The sequence below is a fragment of the Misgurnus anguillicaudatus genome, chromosome 14 (genome assembly GCF_027580225.2).
Source record: "Misgurnus anguillicaudatus chromosome 14, ASM2758022v2, whole genome shotgun sequence".
In the NCBI taxonomy this organism is placed as follows: domain Eukaryota; kingdom Metazoa; phylum Chordata; class Actinopteri; order Cypriniformes; family Cobitidae; genus Misgurnus; species Misgurnus anguillicaudatus.
In genome coordinates, this window is record NC_073350.2 from 18599621 (window position 1) to 18620762 (window position 21142).

General features: G+C 38.8%; 1 protein-coding gene across 9 annotated transcripts in view; it reads left to right on the plus strand.

The window, feature by feature from the left end:
- Positions 1-20930, plus strand: part of cadpsa (Ca2+-dependent activator protein for secretion a) — a 137572-nt gene extending 116642 nt beyond the window's left edge. For 7 of the 9 annotated variants that reach the window (XM_055185076.2, XM_055185072.2, XM_055185075.2 and 4 more), the window contains 2 exons: positions 17076-17180; positions 19537-20930. In XM_055185076.2, the coding sequence (XP_055041051.2) occupies positions 17076-17180; positions 19537-19701 (270 nt within the window). In that variant the 3' untranslated portion in view covers positions 19702-20930. Of the gene's footprint in view, positions 1-896; positions 1102-17075; positions 17181-19536 lie in introns of all 9 variants that reach the window. The other 2 variants (XM_073875993.1, XM_073875994.1) reach the window with 1 other exon arrangement.
- The last annotated feature ends 212 nt before the right edge of the window (positions 20931-21142 follow it).

The window sequence follows — 21142 nt, forward strand, 5'->3', positions numbered from 1 at the left end:
GAAAACACTGAAGGAAAGAAAGAAAGAGGGGTTGAATAAGAAACAGTGAAGGGGAGGGACACAGCAGAGAGAACACTGTCTTAAGGGATGGCCAGAGCCATCATGTTGGTTATAATCCTTTGTGCCAAGTTTGTTAAGTGTGTGTTGTGGGAAAGGTTTGTTTGCATTGTGTGGCTGAAGACTTGTGTGTTTATATTCAGAAAGAAAGCCGGAATGGGAGTGCTGATCTGGAATCAGATTTCCTGTCTGTTCGTTTCGACGGCACTCAGGAAAACCAGATCTAAAAAGGCGTTCCTATTCTGAGATGCTTTTTGAATATGACTCCTCGTGTCATATGTGTGAAGTCAAGTAAGAGTCCTGATCTTGATTCAGTATTGACTTTGTCATTATAGAGAGTGAAAGCTGACACATGATCAGTTGTCTTACTGTGAGATGCTTTAAACATATGATCTCTGGTACCTGTATGTGAGTTTTTCTCAAATAGTAAGCTACAAACTATATTGCTTTATTCTGCTTTTTCCCTTAGAGTTTGCATTGCCTAACTATCTTTCTCCCCTCTTCGAGGGTGTCTGAAAAGATCTGTTTCTCCTTTTCCTACTTTGTTTGCTCGGAATGAGATGCTGATGCTTTTTTTAGCTGTTCTGTGCATTTGCTTTTGTTTACTCCAATGCAAACAGGATTAAATAACATGTCCTGTCTTTCTCACCCTTTTTCATGTCATTTCTCCATTTTCCTTTCTTATTTTCCCTTTCCACCTTCTTTTTTGTTCTCTTTCTCTCTCTCTCTCCGTGCCCGAACCAAAATGAAACTTATCCTTCCTCTCAAGTTGCTCTTTGTCACATTATGCCAAGTGCCGTGATTCACAGTCAAATAATCTTCCTTTGTACATCTACTAGCATGGCCCATGTCCTCAGAGACTTCGCTCCTACATGCACTTACACACATCCATCCGCACAACCAGCCAGCTCTTCACCTCCCCAACCTCTCACCGCTCCCACCCCACCGCAGTCAACCCCAGATGGGCACGCATGGCACACAACTCCCCTCTCTATCCACTGAAGTGGTCGGGCCTCCGTAGAGCGCAGTTGAAAAATACAACATGTGTGCATGCATACACACATGCACGCCCTCTCTCTTTCCTCTTTCTTTTTCTCTCTCTCTGTCTAACACGCACACATGCACTCACGTTGGTCCTCAATGTTATGCTAAACAGCCATTCAAATAGCACCACTCTTTATCGGGGGCTCTGGGCAACCTGCTCAAAGTTTTCTTCTTACTTTATCATTTCACTTGTTAAAGATGTCTTAACATGCTTCACAATGAGCCATAATACCATGTGCTGTAGTTTTAAACCCATTATACTCTCTCTATTTGAAATGGCACTTACCCTTTTCTTATCAAAATGACACCAAGAACATAAATTATAAAGCAATTAAATGGGTTTAAAAGAACAGCAGCTCACATTTATTCCCTGTATTTGTTTACTTTATCCATTTCTTTTGATTTGAAATAGCACAAATATTAAAATACTGTAGTATACAAATTTGACCCTGTCTGTGAAAACCCAGCAAAAGTCATTTTTATGTGATTTACCGTTTTCGTGTATAATGTAAAATATAATTAATATTTTAAATATAATTTTCTGTGAAAATATAACCTTCATATCTTTTATATTGACTGAGGAAGGTCATGTCAAAGATTGAAATCAATGTTAAAGGGACAGTTCACCCAAAAAAAAATTGTTCCGATGAACACGAAGGAAGATATTTTGAGAAATTTTTGTAACCAAGCCGTTCATGGAGATGGTCCTCGCTGCGGAGCACGACATCCAGGGGGCGGGGTTGGATCTAGATACAACTCCTCCCACTTTATATACTTTGCTCCGCCAAATGAACCAGTATACTTGCAGTTAGTTCCAACCTGTGGTCGCAAACGTTTGCTCTTATCAATTTAAGTGTACGTTTGATAAATATTTTTGTCGAGAAAAATGTAAAATTTAGTAAGTAATGATCACAGTTAGGTGTAAGGGGAGGTAAGGGACACGTTCCCGACAGGGTGATATCACTGAAGGGATTTATTTGTGACCTGGTTGGCTGTACATTATCCCACTTATTACATGGCTATTCCTATACGATTAAATATAAAAACACAATTTTATTTGATATCTTTTATTAGCACATTTGTAAGAAAAGTGAACCTTCTGCGAGGGAAACCTGTTTTCTAATGGCTGTAAGCAAATACGTGTTAATACAAGTTCAAAGTCCATACAAGATAAACATTCAATTTATTCATTTCTAAATAACGTGACATATATGTTAATAACTATGCATATTTATACTGTATACATTCATAGGTATTAAACTGCGCGTGGTAAGATTACTCGTAGTACCCGAAATGTTTTACTCCAAAACATAGCAAAAAACCTTACAAACTGTCGACCAATAAAAATGCAGTGGGAAGAGATCTCTGGACCTGGATCCAGCCCCGCCCCCTGGATCTGAATCCAACCCGCCCCCTGGATGTCATGTTCTGCAGTGAGGCGCAACTGCGTTCATGAGCCACATTCACTTCCATTGTATTCTTTTCCTATTATGGATGTGAATGGGGCAAACATTCCTCAAAATATCTTCCTTCAAGTTCACCAGAACAAAGAAATTTAAACAGGTTTGTAATAACATGACAGTGAGAAAATGATGACATAATTTTCATGTTTATGTGAACTATCCCTTTAAATCAATGACTTTGATGCTTCTAATCTTAAAGGAAAACGCCACCGTTTTTCAATATTTTACTATGTTCTTTCCTCAACTTAAGACGAATTAATACATACATATCTTTTTTCAATGCATGCACTTCATCTTTGTACTGTGCGTCGTGAATGTGTTAGCATTTAGCCTAGCCCCATTCGTTCCATAGGATCCAAACAGGGATGAATTTGGAGGCCACCAAACACTTCCATGTTTTCCATATTTGAAGGCTGTAGCATTTGTGGTTATGTAGGTGGGTGTGGTGGCGCAAAATAAAACGTGGCAAATTTTTTTAAGCGTATGAAAAATGGGAACTATATTGTATGGCATTTCGACCTCGACGCGCAGTAACTTCATCACTCCTGACTACTCCCCCTCTCGCTCAAACATCCGGCAATATTACTGCACCCAAGGTCGAAGTGCTGCAAAGTAACTGTGGGTTTACACCAAACGCGAAGCGTGCAATCGCATCGCATTGCTCGCTCTAGATTACTCGCGGGATTTAACTTTGTGTCATGTGTATTTTTTGCTCGAGTTGAATATTTCCAATTTGGCAAAGACGCGTTTGAGGCGAATAGCGCGCTTTTTCACGGCAAACGCGCCGCCCATATCACCTCATTCGCATTGCCCCACACGAGGACGCGTCTAATTGTGTCTTTGCATTGACTTTGTATGTAATCTACTCGCGCAAATCGTTGAACTCGCATCTTGTGTAAACCCACAGTTAGTCTTCTTCCGCCATACAAAAACGTTCTAATTTTTTATCGGTTTAGAAAATTGCCACGGTTTGTTTTGTGCCACCGTGCTTGCTCGTGTAGCTACTCATGTGGCAGTCTTTAAATAGGGAAAACATGGAAGGGTTTGGTTTGGTTTGGCTTCTAAATTCATTCCTGTTTGGATCCTAAGGAATGAATGGGGCTAGGCTAAATGCTAACACATTCACAACGCGCTGTACAAAGATTAAGTGCACGCATTAAAAAGATAGGTATGTATTAATTTGTCTTAAGTTGAGGAAAGAACATAGTAAAATATTGAAAAATGGTGGTGTTTTCCATTAAAATTAGATTAAGACTTTGGCCCTGATTTTACAGACAGGGTTACATATACCGAGAATCATAAATGTAGACTATATTTTTACTCAAATAAGATATAATGAACATGGCATATAATAATGCTTGTCACACTCTTTTGTTACTTCAAGGTTCTGATTCCACATCTGTTATTTATATTGTGGTTTCTAATTCCTGCACTTTGCCCAGTATTTGAATAAGCCAAAATGTTATTTTCACTTGTTTTCTAGTTTTATGGCTCCAGTAATTGGAACATTCTTGATGGCCTCCTCCCCCTTTTACACTCTTTTCATTTTTCGATTGTTTTAAGTAATCCTCTTTGAAATGATCTGTTTGGTGGGTGTAGTATAATTGCTTAGTGCTTTTTGCCTAGTTGTCATATTGAAGTATATGTGGCCCACGCTAAGCTAGGGTTAATTGGGGTCAAGGATGCTGGTTTCTCACAAACAGAGATGACACACTGGCCAGAGTAAGAAGATTATACTTGCTGTTTGACTCATTCAAAATATGGCTTTCATAACAGTGTTTCATAATACTCACCATATGTGCAAAGATATCAAAAATGAAATCAGAACAACTGATGAATTCTTAATCTAAAATTTATGTATAAAAAGATGAATCATAATAATCGCTTTTTTAACATGACTCGGCAATTTGAGAATACTAGTTTTATACAAATTAATTATGCTCAATATTTGGAGATTAGCATATGATGTGCTTCTAAATTTCAAACACTACTGTTGAGTTTTCTGGCTTTTTAGGAAGTATAAGAGGAAAATTGTGTGTCAGTGAACGAATGAAGTTTGAGGGACGATAGAGAAGGGAGGGGGAGAAAATTAATTTATTTCCCTTCGCCAGTCTGCCGGTTCTTGAAAGAAAAGCTGAGGAGAGCGGGATTAAGGCAGCTGTGCTTAACGTGAGAGCTCATCTGTCAGATTGGGGCGGAGCGCATAGATCATTGATTAAAAAATGCCAACTCCAAATCCAGCGCTTCACCGATACTGTCCTGGCTCTCCAGCATGTGCGTGTGCATGCATGCCGACGCTCGGCAGATTACACGGGTCAATTATACACTTAATCTGCTTCTAGTGGAGATTGCGGCCTACCCACAGTGATTGATTTGAAGTATTTCTGTTGACCTTGGCAGTTATCAGATCGACGGGATTGACGGCGGCTAATGCGGTTTAATCGGTGCTGCTGTTTAAAGCGACGGGTAGAGATACTGGAAAACGAGGCGGGTTTAGATTGCGTTGCATTTCACAGACCTGCAATACCACTTCACTGTCTGGGACGCTTTGGCACTTTGCAGGTCCGACTGACCCAAGTGAACAGTTTAATCAACTTGACAAGCACACAGAGTTAATGCTGTGCATTCTGTAGCTTACAGAAACTAACTTTGTTATTCATTTAGGCTACTTGAACAAAAAGAAAACCAAAACAAATCGGTATTTTTTTCTTGTTTATTACCGTTGTTTTTATAACGAAAAAAAAAAACGTAACCTACAAACGTGTGTTTAAGACAAACAGCTGGAAAAGACATAATCAATTTTTGTTTCAATTTTTATATATATTTTTATGGTTTTTTACTGTTGTTTTTTAAAAACGAAGAAAACAGTGACCTACAAGTGCGTTTAAGACAAACAGCTGGAAAAGACGTAATAAATTTTTGTTTCAATTTTTTTATATGTATATTTTTGTTTATTGACGTTGTTTTTTGAAACCAAGAAAACAGTGACCTACAAACGTGCGGAAAAGACAAACAGCTGGAAAAGATGTAATAAATTTTTATTTCAATTTTTTTAGATGCATATTTTTGCTTATTGCCGTTGTTTTTTGAAACTAAGAAAACAGTGACCTACAAAAGTGCATTAAGAGACAAACAGCTGGAAGACGTAAATTTTTTTTTTTTAATTTTTATATATTTTTTCTTGTTTTTTACCGTTGTTTTTTTATCGAAGAAAACAGTGACCTACAAAAGTGCATTTAAGACAAACAGCTGGAAAAGACGTAATACATTTTTGTTTACATTTTTTATACATTTTTTTTCTTGTTTATTATCGTTGTTTTTTTAATGAAGAAAACAGTGACCTACAAAAGTGCATTTAAAACAAACAGCTGGAAAAGACGTAAACAAATTTTGTTTCAATTTTTATATATTTTTTTCTTGTTTATTTTTATCGAGCCCCTAAGGTGACATTGGAGTAAAAAAAACATGAAGGTTTCGCGTGAGCATGCGAAACTAAACATGAAGGTTTTGCGTGAGCACATGGGGGTTTCGCGTGGGCGCATGGGGGTTTCACGTGGGCACATGAAACTAGACTTTATTTAATTTTTGCTTTGTAATTAACGTTGTTTTTTGAAACGAAGAAAACAGTGACCTACAAAAGTGCGTTTAAGACAAACAGCTGGAAAAGATATAAACAAATTTTTGTTTAAATTTTTATATATTTTTTATTGTTTATTACCTTTGTTTTTTGAAACGAAGAAAACAGTGACCTACAAACGTGCGTTTAAGACAAACAGCTGGAAAAGCCGTAAACAATTTTTTAAATCCAATTTAACTCTAAATGTTTTAATCACATCAACATCGTTTTGAAAATATGTTTGTTTCTTAATTCTAAAAAACAAGAGCAATAACAACCAAAAATTTTTTTATTTTATTTATTTATCTTATTCAAACCTTTGATTGCATTTAAATATGCGATTATAGGAGGTGGATGCGCCCTTATTGTTTTTCTCCTCAGTTAATCCTTTTATTTTAGAAGCAAACCAATTGAATGGAAGAAGCTTTAGATGAATAATCTGAGCACTAGTAGGTCAGTGTTAACTAAAAGAAACCCAACAGGTCCTTTCACAGATAGTGTTCAAAAAATGTTAAAGGGGTTTTCAGAATGCAGGGCAGATGTTAGAGTTTCAGGTTTCTTATAATTATGGAGACCGAGGTGCTTTCTTTGTCGCTCGCGTAGTCGAAACAGCGAGCCAGGGCTCATTTAAATAAACCCACGCTAACGGCTACAGATTTTCGAGAAAGTAAATGTGCAGCAAATTGAGCCGTAGAGGTGTATTTTGAGTGTTGTGGGTCTTAACTGGTTCTATTAGCACTCTATTGGCTCTCTCCCCCTTTCTGGCTCTCTCCGTGACATACAAGTGAGGTATGGTGGCATTTGTTTGATTAACTTGTCTGACAAAAGTGACATCTGCTAGCGGGTTCATGTATACGAGAGGCTCAGCGCGGGTCCGCCTTTGTACATCTGTCAGCACAGAGGCAGAGGAAAAGGGTGAAAAGAAACAAATTGGTCCCAAAAAGCAGCCCATTCACCTTCTGCGCTCCCCCCGCGGCCCCCCGCCCTCCCCTTAACCATTCAGGTGCACTGCGGGGCTCTGAAGTGCTCGCTGGTTTATTCCATTTCGTTCCCCCCATTGAGGGCGAACCCCACAAGTGTTATGCTCCTCATTCCCGCTTGGCTCAATCCTCCCCTAAGCGTTCCTTTGTGAGCAGAATGGCTCACTTTGCCCTGGGACCAAACTCTTTTTGCGTCTCTCTCTCTCTCGCTCGCTCGCTCGCTCGCTCTATCTCTCTCTCCTTTTTATCCCTCACCTCTTTTTCTTCATTGTGTGTTTACTCAATGACACGATCACAGGCTGTAATTCCCGCCGTTTAGTTCATCTCGACAAGCTCCTTCTGCGTGTTTTTCTAAAGAAGGGCCTTGTTTGGACACTGTTGGTAGTTTAGCTGACAGACACACACAAGCACTTGGTTTCAATGGCAAAAATGCATTCTTAGCCCCATTCAAATATGCGTGAATTTAATTAAGCTAACATTTAACCGATTCGGATTGGTGGAATTTGATCGTTTTACCCAGTCCGAAATAGCTACACATAATGATGCTTTGAGATCCATGTTTGGCGCAAAAAAACATTAGAGATACTTTAAAGTGTAGCAGAGCTTACACAGAAACAGCGAGGGCTTGTTCCACTTAAGGTTTCAGTGAGGCGTGTAAATCCTGAGCGGGGTTCTTTTTGTATCCACAACACAATCGCAACCAGTTTGAAGCCTATTCATTTGCCGAGCCTGAAACTTTTATTTTCAATCCTGCTATTCAGAACACCTATTTCTTGAAATAAAGAGTCCAAAAAGAGAGTGCCGACACAGCAGCGCGTTGAAGGCTCGCGTTTTGGGTCACGTATTTCCTACATAAAGTTTTTCCGCGAGGTCGCGGGGTCCCGTGGCGGAGAGATAGCCAGCGCCGGGAGGCTCGGGGTCACCGGTGTGAGTTACCATGGTAATTGAGTTCAGTCATCAATGGACCTCCTCTTAGGAGGGATGAGGCAAACAATAACAGGCCAATGGCGGCCGCGAACAGCAAGCAGGTAGGATTACCCCAAGCTTTTGTCCTAAGTGCATAATGTCTTGTAGTCAGATTTAAAGACTCCTCGGCCCCCGGGGCCTCCCTTTCTGGCCCGGCGAGGGGCCTGATTCACCGGCCTGGCCGATGAGAGGGACGAGTGCCCTACAACCTGCTGGCCTGAGAGAGAGCCCACAGACGGCTCTATTAATCACAGACAAAGACAAACAGATGCCCTGGCCTTGAGAAGAGAGAGAAAGGTTTGGACGTTCGATCCTAGTTCTACTCATTTGCTCGCTCATGGATTTTTGTCGTTTTTGTTTGGGGTGTTTTGTCTAAGTAGAATGAGAGCAGAGAGAATGATGGGTCATAATGGTTGATAATTGTTTAGTAATCCAGTATTATGGTTTGTTCATTATTGATTTTTTTGTAATAATTTAGTTTTTTTTTTAGACGTGTGCATTCAGTTATATGTTGTCACTTTGGCTAGCAGTTTTTGAGAGTAATGATTTTGCCCTCAAGAAACAGATCCGATTGGTCGGAGCCGATGGTGTAGTGGGCAGCGCTCCGACATGTGGTGCTTTCGCACTTTTGCAACCCGAGTTCGATTCCCGGCTCGTGGTCATTTGCCGGTCCCATCCCCCTCTCTTCTCCCTGTACTTTCCTGTCCTCTCCGCTATCACTGTTTAAATAAAGGCAAAAATGGCCATATATATATATATATATATATATATATATAAGAAACGGATCCGATTAGGTTCAGTTGTGCCCAAACTCAGTTTAATTATATAGGGGTTAAAGGAACAGTTTAGCCCAAAATTAAAATTGTCTCATCATGTACTCACCCTCATGTCAATCCAAACCTGTATGACTGTATATGTTGGTAACCAAATAACACTTGCCCCTGTTGACATCCATCTTCAGACACAAAACCACTGAGAGACATTTCTTAAAATATCTTCTATTGTTTTCCACAGAAGAAAGAGTCATATACAAGTTTATATGATGGTCAGTAAATGTTGACAGATTTTTTTTGGGGGTGAACTATCCCTTTAATTAAAGGGTACATTTTTACAAGATGTAAAATAAGTCTTAGGTGTGCACAGAATGTGTCTGCGAAGATTCAGCTCAAAATATCCAGATAATTTATTATAGCATGTCCAAAACGCCCCTATTTGGATGGGAGCAAAAATGAACTGTTTTTGTGTGTGTACCTTTATATGCAAATGAGCTACTGTTCCTCACTTTCTAACCGAAAGACAGTAAGCGCTTTCGGATAAAATCGATATGATGTCATGGAGAAGTGCAGGCAAAATATCGGACGGCGTCTGAGAACAGACAATAAGTTAATACAGCACTGTCGGTTAGCGGCCGTGGGTGGGGCTTCAGCAGTGTGACATCACATTTTTAAGAGAAATTTCATTTTCATGAAATTTCATTTCCGGAGTGTCATGTGTGTTGCTCGTGTTTTCAAAGTGTGTGTTTGTTGCGTCATGTGAACCATGTGCATCACGTGTTTTGTCAAAGTGCCTGCTGCACACGTGTCGGAACCGTTTGTGATAAAAGAGACGCTCGCGTTCACAAAATACACGTAAGACACTCCCTTAACAGTAAACTTTGATTATTCATGAGATTATGCAAGTATCGGGCAAACGCGAGCGTCTTTTTGTCATAGGCCCTTTGGGCGCGTCTGCGGCGGGCACTTGTTTTGGCAAAACACGTGGTGCACACAGGTTCACTCGACGCGCAGAACACACATTTTGAAATTACGAACCACACAGATGACGGGCTACATACACGTTGTGATGAACTTCGCATTGTGCGCCCTCGAAAAAAGAAGTCACCGGCCAGTGGATTTTGTATAATAGGTGCTCTTTAAGACAAAAGAGTATTGAGTATTTTTCTGGAAACCAACTAACTATACTCCTAAAAATAAAGGTGCTTTTAGCAGCGGTGCCATAAAAGAACCATTCAGTCAAAAGTCAATTCAGTCAATTTGTTCCTTATTATCTGTAAAATCTTTTTTCACTACAAACCACCATTCGTACAACAAAAAGATTCTGCGTATGTTTAAATGTATGAAACCAAACAGCCCAATGAAGGACCTTTCAGAAACGATTTAGTCGATTTTTGAAAAATGGTAAGCAATGCAAGTATTACACTATGAAGTTAAAGAGCAACAGCCCCCCTCTCTCTTTCTCTTTCTTTCTTTCTTACTGTTTTCATCTCTACAAGCCTGTCGCTTTGCATTAACATCAGCGCTAGAAGCCATCATCATTCCATCCCTACTGCTAATTGCAGACACAGCTGGGTCCCAGCAGGAGCGCTTCTCAACCAGCCTAGGCCTCAGAGAGCGGGCCTGCTTTCACACACACACATATATAGAGCCTCTACCACCAGCAAGGGCAGAAAGAGGCAGAGTCACAGGTTGCTTGTAATCCCCCCGTACACCCCACAGAGACCCCCGCCCCTCCTCAGCATTCCTCCTTTTGTAAGAGTGTGTTTTTTGCGAGCCCGGCCCTCACCGGCTCGTTCTTTCTACTCGATCTCGCGCAGGAGCCGCTAGCCTTCAGGTGTTTTAAGATTTGATAAAAGAAAATCGCGAGTGTGCGCGTCTGCGACGGGGGTGGATGGATGTGCAACCTTACACTGAATTCTGTTTGTTGCCCCCCTGCTAGGCGCTATGGCTTCCTGTAACATGTCAAAGACGAGAGTGTGAACACGAGCTTAGGAGCTCGGCTTTTTCGCGTGTGTGCATGTGCGTGGTGTGGCAGGGGGCAGGAGGTCGCCCAGCCTTTCAAGCGCTCCCCGCTAGAGGTGTGGAGACCCTGCAGATGTTCATGTGTGTCTTATCGGTAATGGTAACACACGTCCAACACACACACACACACACACACACGTGCAGACACGAACGGCGCTTGTGCTTTCCAATATCAGATGGAACTCGTTAGATGATCACAGATATTTTTTTCTTTGCCATATCCGCTTCTTTCATTATGCATTCAGAGTCACGATACTCCTGTTTTGGCTAGCAGCTATTGCCAGCTTCCCGCTGCTCAATATCCAAAAAGCGCCATGGTACATAATGCGCTCTGGGAGAATCTTCTGTTTCTCAGATGACAGCAGAACAATGTCCCACTGCCAGCACTGTTCATTTCACAACCAAGACCAGACAGGACACGGACCAAGTGGACAAGTCTGTAGAATTTTATTTGGAATATTTGCTGTTTGATCTGATACTTTCATTCGTGTCTATAAATTACACTCCTAAAGTTTAATTAAAGAATCATCCAGTCAAATATTCCTAAAAGAAACAAGCCTTTCTTAATAGATAAATAGTAAAAATTTACGTAAATGGTACATATTAGGACCTTTTTGAAGGGTACTGCCCCAGTAACAGCTTGGGACCAATTTTTTGACAGTGTATAGTCGGACAAACCTTTCTCTACTCACTCGTTAAAAATTAAGGTGATACGTGATATCATAGAAAAAACATATTTGTTCCATAAAGATATATAGATAGATAGATAGATATAGATATATAAATAGACTCACCTAAAGGATTATTAGGAACACCATACTAATACTGTGTTTGACCCCCTTTCGCCTTCAGAACTGCCTTAATTCTACATGGCTTTGACTCAACAAGGTGCTGAAAGCATTCTTTAGAGATGTTGGCCCATATTGATAGAATAGCATCTTGCAGTTGATGGAGATTTGTGGGATGCACATCAGGGCACGAAGCTCCCATTCCACCACATCCCAAAGATGCTCTATTGGGTTGAGATCTGGTGACTGTGGGGGCCATTTTAGTACAGTGAACTCATTGTCATGTTCAAGAAACCAATTTGAAATGATTCAAGCTTTGTGACATGGTGCATTATTCTGCCGGAAGTAGCCTTCAGAGAATGGCTACATGGTGGTCATAAAGGGATGGACATGGTCAGAAACAATGCTCAGGTAGGCTGTGGCATTTAAACGATGCCCAATTGGCAATAAGGGACCTAAAGTGTGCCAAGAAAACATCCCCCGCACCATTACACCACAACCACCAGCCTGCACAGTGGTAACAAGGCATGATGGATCCATGTTCTCATTCTGTTTACACCAAATTCTGACTCTACCATCTGAATGTCTCAACAGAAATCGAGACTCATCAGACCAGGCAACATTTTTCCAGTCTTCAACTGTCCAATTTTGGTGAGCTCGTGCAAATTGTAGCCTCTTTTTCCTATTTGTAGTGGAGATGAGTGGTACCCGGTGGGGTCTTCTGCTGTTGTAGCCCATCCGCCTCAAGGTTGTGCGTGTTGTGGCTTCACAAATGCTTTGCTGCATACCTCGGTTGTAACGAGTGGTTATTTCAGTCAAAGTTGCTCTTCTATCAGTTTGAATCAGTCGGCCCATTCTCCTCTGACCCGCAGGACTGCCGCATCTTGGATGATTTTACCTTTTCACACCATTCTTTGTAAACCCTAGAAATAGTTGTGCGTGAAAATCCCAGTAACTGAGCAGATTGTGAAATACTCAGACCGGCCCGTCTGGCACCAACAACCATGCCACGCTAAATCACCTTTCTTTCCCATTCTAACATTCAGTTTCATAAAAAAAAGCTTGTTTTTGCATAATATATGTGTGTGCACTATGTAAAATAATCTTGTATATATAAATACACACACGTGCGTGTATTTGAGAATATTTCAAAATCTGAATATATATATTTTATATACATATATTTTATTCAGATTTTGAAATATGTTATATTATATATAAATAAATAAAATACATAACATTTTTCTTAAATGTATACATGTATATGTGTATTTATATATACATAATAATTACACACAATACACACACAAATATATTATGCAAACACAAACATTGTGTTTACGATTAATCGTGATTAATCTTTTGACAGCCCTAATTTATATATATCTTTACATAAACAGATAGTTGTAGTGATTGTTTAGTGATTCTTTGTCTTCAGTATGAGTCTATATTTGTGTTTAAGGAAGCAAGAGTGTGACGCATTGGATCCAAGACAAAGAAATATATAGATGCAGTAGGTAATACATGTATGTATGTATAGTTTATATTAGCATATATAGCCACAATGATAAGATGCTTTGCATTAATGAATTGATGAGTTAGATAAGCAAGGGTGTCAATGAAAGTTCATAGGAAATAGGAAATTATGATAGGAACAAATGTTGGACATGAGTGTGAGAGAGAGAGCAGTTGCTCCAGGTCTGGCCTCCCTGTAGGGGTCCATCACGGCCCGGCTGCCCGATCTTTCACAGGCACAGAGCACCAGCCCTCACAGAGCATCACCCAGATCTGATTCACTCCAAGAGTGAACCGCTTACCAGATCAAACGCGTGATACACCCATGCCACTATTTGAACCTTAGCATCATAGATTTATTAGCGTACCACTTCAACAGATTGAGCTTTAGACTTTATCATCCTTGTGGTATGACTGACTCAGTGAGTTATGTAATGTTTACTACTTGAGGCTTTTGACAAGAGAGAGAGAACACAAACAGATCTGACCACATGCCCAGTCACACAAGACAAGTAGATGTGAATGCAACAAATGCATCAAAAAGTTATTTTTGTCTTTGAGAATTCAGTGACCATTTTAGGTTTATAAAGGTGTTTATGTATGTATGCAGAAGACTTAAGGTTGAAGTATGGTACATGTTTTGCGCGTACACGAGGGTCCACGTGCAGTTTACGTGATGCAGTTTTCGTCATCAGAAGATTGTGTGCATACTGTATGTGCATTGACAGGATTTTTGAAACCACTCATATTGTATGCGTAGCTCGAACATGTGCCCACAAGTCGTATGTAGGCCACGAGAGGTTTTGCAATTTCTCGCAATGCACATGCTTCGAACATTAGCACATGTGTATTAGTCAAATATACTATGCTTTGCAAGGCGTACGCTTGTGTATGCATAAAAAACAGACTATGGATGGTTTCAGCAGCAACAACATAAACAAACGGCTTTTGAGGACTAAACTCAACTTTGGTAGTCGTCCACACAGACAATCAATAACGAGGTCCTTTTACAGTAGTTTATTTCTGATAACAAGGGAAATAAATGACAATTAAATTACTTTTGTTGATATATTACATCTCATGCGTATATATTAAGATAACTTTAAAGCTATTAAGCTGTGTAAAATTAATGTATACAGTAAGCTACAGGTCCTTGAATTATTGCCTGGATGCCAATCCTTTCCGCAGAGTTGTGATCCATGCTCCTTATATTTAGCAAACCAAAACATTTTATTTTCGACAAGGTATTTGTTTCAGAGATCAGTTTAGCCACTAGCCAGACCGATCAATAAATACAGACCGGAGGTTCACTTCGGTCCAGGTGCATGACCGTAACAACGGATGTGCTTCCGATGAAGCGCGGTGACACGATTGCGCGTCTGTTCGGAACTTCCAGTTTCTGTTTGTTTAGTGGCCTGACTAGTTTCTGGGCTGAGCTCTTGAACGGGTACCTCGTCGAAAATAACAAAGGTTTTGGTTTCCTAGGTCATCTACGTGTTGTTTATTTTCCTTGTTATATAAATAACTACTTTAAAAGGACTTTGTTGTTATTTATTCATAGCAGAGTTTACCGTAAGTTACGTGTGTTCCACGAAAGCCGCTTGTTTATGTTGTTGAAACCGTCCCAGGGCTTTAGCGCAGATTTTAGTTTTGTTCCTCATGCAAAACAAGTTTACTTATTCAAGACCACTACTGGTGCCCCCTCACGGGTTCAAAATGCCCCAATCCCCCGGTAGATTTACTCTCTGTTGACTTAAATTTATCATTTTCATAGGGATGTACTTCTTGTCTACGAAAACATTTTCGCATATTTATGAGACCTCATATTGTTACTGTCAAGTGCTCTGCAGTTTCTCCTGCGTCTCCGGGTCGATATGCTCAGCTTCTAAACCGCTGAGACTCAGTCAGCTCGGATTACCATCAGCCCAGCTCAATCATAACTAATCAATTAGACTTTAACCCAGATCCTCCCCACGGCCCAGCATCTGCAGCCCAGAAGCAAAGTGCACTGGCAATTTAGGAGGTGCTTTGAGTTCAGTTAGTTTCAACAAAATGTAGACATCAAGAGAGAAGAGAAGACGACTAAAAGACCCAAAGCCACGGTTACATTAGCTAGCTCATTGTGACTGCAGTAAAGACAACGTCTCCGCTGGGAATGATGGATGTTACTCTCTCAATGTGACAGAAAGTGCAGCGGTTCGAAGTAAAGGCTGAACCGGCTAAGGGCAGAATTGTGGCTGGCATAACATGGGCAACATCTCTCATGATCGATGTCCAAAGCAGAAAAGGAGACAGCTGATGGGATCTGAAACTGTTAATTAGCTGTTCCTGGGTGGAGCTGTGGAGACAGGGAGAGGTTTGGGTGAGGATCATGCCTGTGACAGGAGGTCTTCCTCTGAGGCAAAAGTATGTGGGAAGACTTATTAACGGCCCCCATTCAAATGTCACCATTTTGCTCTCAGTGTCTCTTATAGCCGTATGTCTAAAGGTACATTCACATTATAAGCGACTTTGTCGCTGTGTGACGCTCGTCTTTTTCAAAAGAGCCGTTTCTGTATCTAGTTGTCATGAACAAATGAGTAACGTCCACTCCAGTAACTGACGATAGACGGATGACGTGAACTCCCCTGCTTCGTTCTCATTGGTAGTCGCTCCCGAATGTCACTCATAATTTGCATAAAGTTAAACATTTCTCAACTTTGTTGTGCGATTGGACACGTGCCATCCATTTGCCAACGGTTACTGTCGCTCGTATAGCCGGAAGTCGCCTAGCTTCCATTGAAACCAATGAGATTGCTTCGCTCTGCTACTGCTTGTCGCTGCTAGTCTGAATGCAGCTTAAGGATTATTCTGGCATCATATTCTTTTCCAAGCTAGACTGGTTTACCCATCAGAACCTAATGCTAAATTAAAAGACGAAAAATTGTAAAAGCAAACTCTAAAAACATAAAATTGGGGAACACCTACATTTGACTCTTCTTTGGTATGGGGTCCCGCATGGATGAGTTTTTTTTTTGTAGGCCAACCCCTAGGAAGTTAGCGGGACACCTATTCATTTTTCACATAGACTTTTTTATTATTGCAAAAAATAAGATCTGTAAGTTTTTGACACGTTTTGTCCAACATGTTGGTTTTCACAGATGAACACGACTTTTATGAATTTTGAAGTTAAAATTTAGCTTTTTATATTTTTTGTAAACGAATTTACATTTTGAAATTCATAAAATTTTTATTCATCTGTGAAGATTAACTTGTTGGACAAAACGTTTTTGCGTTAATCCAAGAGTCTATGAAAAACACGAATGAACTTTTTTTGCGAGGGAACCAGCAGCCTGATCTCACGAGAAATCCTACGTATTTTGCGGGTTGGCTAATTCGTATCAAGTCATACGAAGTTAATTGTGCCAAATTATATGATTCTCATGAAAAGAAAACAACGAAACCGAACTCCTAACCCCGCACCTAAATCGTACCAAAACTTAAGAATGTGGTCGTGTGAATTAATACGAATTAACCCACTCGTAAAATATGTACGAATTCTCGTGAGATAGCGTTGGAACCAGTGTCCCGCTGACCTCCGGGTTGGCCTGTAAAAATACGTCATCCCTTTGCCACTCTATTAGCTGGTGTAGTAGTTGTATTAGACTAGGTTACTGGAGATTTTGGAGGTCTTGTGATGGAAAGGCTGTGGATTTTTTTTATAATCTGATGTTGGTGTTTTGGCCTTCTTGATATAAAATTACTACCTACACACATGTGCTTTGTGTTGTGTGTTCATAAGTCTTTGTGTGTTGCAGCATATATATGTGTGTCTGTCTTTGCTGGAGAACAATGTATTTGTGTTTCAGCAATGGTACACCAGCACAATGAATCTCTTGGGCACCTGGCTAACAGACCGTATGGACCTGCAGCTGCATGTGTATCAGCTGAAAATTCTCATCAGAGTTGTAAAGGTAAAAACTAAAGCATCCATGACCACTAACTCTGAAGCTTGATGGATGATGAAAAAGATGAATGAATGTCAATTACAGTAGATGGACTGCTATAGATTCAACGTCACCCAAATGTGCAGCAAAAAATTGTAGCACTAAATCTGCTTGTAAACACGAGCTATAAAATGCACACACATTACAACCAATCAGGGATAAGAGCAGTCAGGTTAAAGTCATCCTCTCCAGCCTCCCCTTTGCTCAGTTTTTCAGAAAGATCAACAGGATTTCGTAGTATGCCATTACGCTTTTTTTCGGTGTTTATATGGTGTATGCAGATATGGTGGATGCAGATCTCACGGACTGGGTTTTTTATATTTGACAAATTTGAAGGCAGGAACAAAAAACATTTTTTTTGGGATCCAGCATAGAGATTTATTAGTGATACCAGAAGGTATAAGCAGTCACAATGTTTTTGTCTAAGACTTACAGATCCTTATGCAAGTGACTATATAATGTAACTCTATAAAATGGTTTATGTAAGAGAAAGAGCAGGTGGTTTAGCAGACCTTGCAATGTCAATTGGTATCAAGCATTCCAGAGTTTCATGTAATACTAATGTTTTACACATTAGAAGTAAACATGAAGATTCAACTGGGTTGTTGTTATGCATCCATGGGTTATAATAACCTTGGGTCAATTTTAACCTATCATGGCAAAAACAAATGCTGCATTTTTGTCAAAATCAACCAACATGATCTCAAGGCAAGTCGTGTGTTAGTCACGAAAAATTTGAATAATTTATTTATTTTCCATGGCATGAAATTCAGCTTTTTGTGTCACTCGCACAAATGTCTTTTTCGTGGCATTTTATGTATTGTTTTCTCATTTTTTCTTCTTATTTTTAAATCATTGTTGCTGGTGGTTAGATTTGTGGTTTGGGTTAGGATGTACTTTTATGTATTGGTTTCAACATGTTTTTTTTCCGCTTTTAAAACTATTCTCGCCTGGAGTTGGGGTTAGAGTTGGGGTTTGGGTTAGGATTAGTGATGCACCGATGTATCGGCCGCCGATATTTATCGGCCGATTTTTGATGAATTTGAAACCATCGGCATATCGGCAATAGCACAAGAAAGGCCGATACTGATTGTTTATTAATTAACTGCATAAAGAAATCCATTATATGCAAAAAATGAGTTAATGTTGTTAACAAAATAAATGCTGAATAGCAAAAACCACCTTTGAAGGTTGTCATGCTGTGTCTTATTATATTTGTTTAAGCTTAATTTGTGCCTCTCTTATTATGTTGGTCAGTTGAATGTTAATTAGATCCAATCCATGTTCAGTAAAAATAATTTGATGCAGAAATAAACTAGCTAATAGACCAACTGTATAGTATTGTATACAAGTGTTTAATATCGGTATCGGCATCGGTATCGGCCAGAAGTTGTCTGTTTAAATCGGTATCGGCCCCAAATAATCCTATCGGTGCATCCCTAGTTAGGATGTCGAAAAATGTAACATAAAGTGATTGTAACCCAAACCCCAAGCGACAATGGTAAGAAAATAGGAAAATACTATGAGAAACCAATACATAAAATGACATGAAAAATGTAAGTGACACGAAAAAAAAATTGTACAAAAAGGGCAGAGTTTCGTGGCATGGACAAACATTACATTTTTGTGACTATAACACGACTTTCCGTGAGATCAGTCTGAATCAACATATATTTTTATGTTACTTTGACTTATACAAACATGTTGAAATTGTTTAACCTAATTTGTTAAGTTATTTTTTTTAAGGTAAGTGGTTGCAATCAATTTATTTAAGCTACATTTAAACAAAAAAGATTAGTAAAGTAAAATAAAATATAAAACTTTTGTTTAAATGTAGCTTAAATAAATTGATTGCAACCACTTACCTTAAAAAATTGATTAAATTCAATTAATAATTTTTTTCAGTGCACAGATCAAAACTTAAAATAGTAGGTAGAATTGACTGGCAATATCAAGATGTTTTACTCTTTTTTTTTACATTATTCTGTCCAATATTTACCTGGCATGCACTGTAAAACTGCATAATTTTTGTCAAATCAACATATATTTGTGTTATATTTAAACTAAACAAATTAAGTTAAACAATTTCAACTTGTTTTATAGTTTATGTCAACCTATCACAGGTCAAATCTTAAAATAGTAGATTGAATTGACTTAAGTTGTTTAACCTCATGCTGCATTTTTTTCATTGGGGATAAAAATAACATCAACATTGATCAAAATTTTTTTGTGTGTATATAATATAATAATCCAATGTGATGAAAGAAATACTGTCCACTTTATCTTTCTATAACTGTTATGATGTTACCATCTGCCCTTGCAGAAAAAGTATCGTGATTTCCGACTACAAGGCGTGTTGGACTCCACCCTGAACAGCAAGATGTATGATACAGTAAGAAACAGGCTGATTCTTGAAGAGGCTACAGCATCTGTACGAGAAGGAGGGATGCAAGGAATATCTATGAAAGATAGCGATGAAGACGACTAACTCCTGCCCAGGACTGTTAGGTGTGAACAATTAGCCATGTTTATCTTGGCCTATATTGATGCATGTACACTTCTGTTCATCACTTGTACATGTCTGGATGTTGTTAACGTCACGTTTCTAACAAACAAGGGACCAAATTCAATGAACAATTATAAAACAAATATATCTACTCAATTGAGATGAGTATTAAAAAATAAATTTTTGTCGAAAGAATTCAAATTAATTTTATTTGATGTTCCTTAAACATGTTTGATTCATTTTTAAATGTTTTTAAGCAATATGGAGTATCATTTGTAAATGATGTTGTGTGAGATGGTAAGGAAAAAAGCTTGTTGTGTGTCCCTGTTTAATGCAAATCTGTTTGCCGCTTCTTAAACGTATTGTAAATACATTATTGGTACATAACAGACCTATTACTTGCTTTAAGTGTAAACCAATTGACATGGTTGTACTAACATGTTCAGATGTTTTATATATAAATATATATATAAAACTTCCACAATAACTCAATAATCTAAAATGTGTTTTTCACCCAAAAAGACTTTAGACACTTTTTTAACGGGTTATAGGAACGGTGATATGTTTTTAGGTGTAATTTTGAGATGCAATATATTCCCACACTGTAATAAAAATGCAGCAGGTTAAAACAACTTGGTTTTGCAAGTCAATTCAACCTACTATTTGAAGTTTTGGCTTGTGAAAAGTTGACAGAACTTAAAAAATGAAGTTACACGATTGATTTTATTTGATTGATTTAACTTGATTTTATAAGTTAAAGTTTTTTAACAAAAATGCTGCACATTTTTTACAGTGATATCTTATTTGCGATATACTTTAACTGACGTCAACAATTTTCTATGTTTTTAAGCCATTCATAATTTAAAAATATTTTTGAAATTATTTATTCTGTATTTGGGAGAAAATAGCGAGAAGGTATTTAATTTGTACACTTATTTTTAGTCTTTTTTTAAACAAAACTTTTCCAATCGTTCCAACTGAATACTCTTGAAATGCTTGCCAGTTTCCATCATTGACACTGTTGTTTTGTGTTTATTGCGCTTTCTGTTCCCCTCTGTACAGTAGCTGCATGTCCCAGTTGTCAGCAATCTTAACCGAAAGCTTTTGATTTTGTGGAAAGTAACTGGTGGAGTCATATTGCGTCTGCCTTATGTACACCCACAGTGGAAATGCGAGAATCGGGCTTAAAAAATAAAATAACTTTAACTCTGTATCTTTATTGTTCTTTAATAACTGTAATATTAGGTCACAAGATTATGGTCTGCTGCTGGTAAACCTTGTGGCATATCTAACGAATTTCAATTCTGGTAAATTACTAAGATCTTAAAGGAATAATCTACTCATTTTCAATATTAAAATATGTTATTACCTTAACTAAGAATTGTTGATACATCCCTCTATCATCTGTGTGCGTGCACGTAAG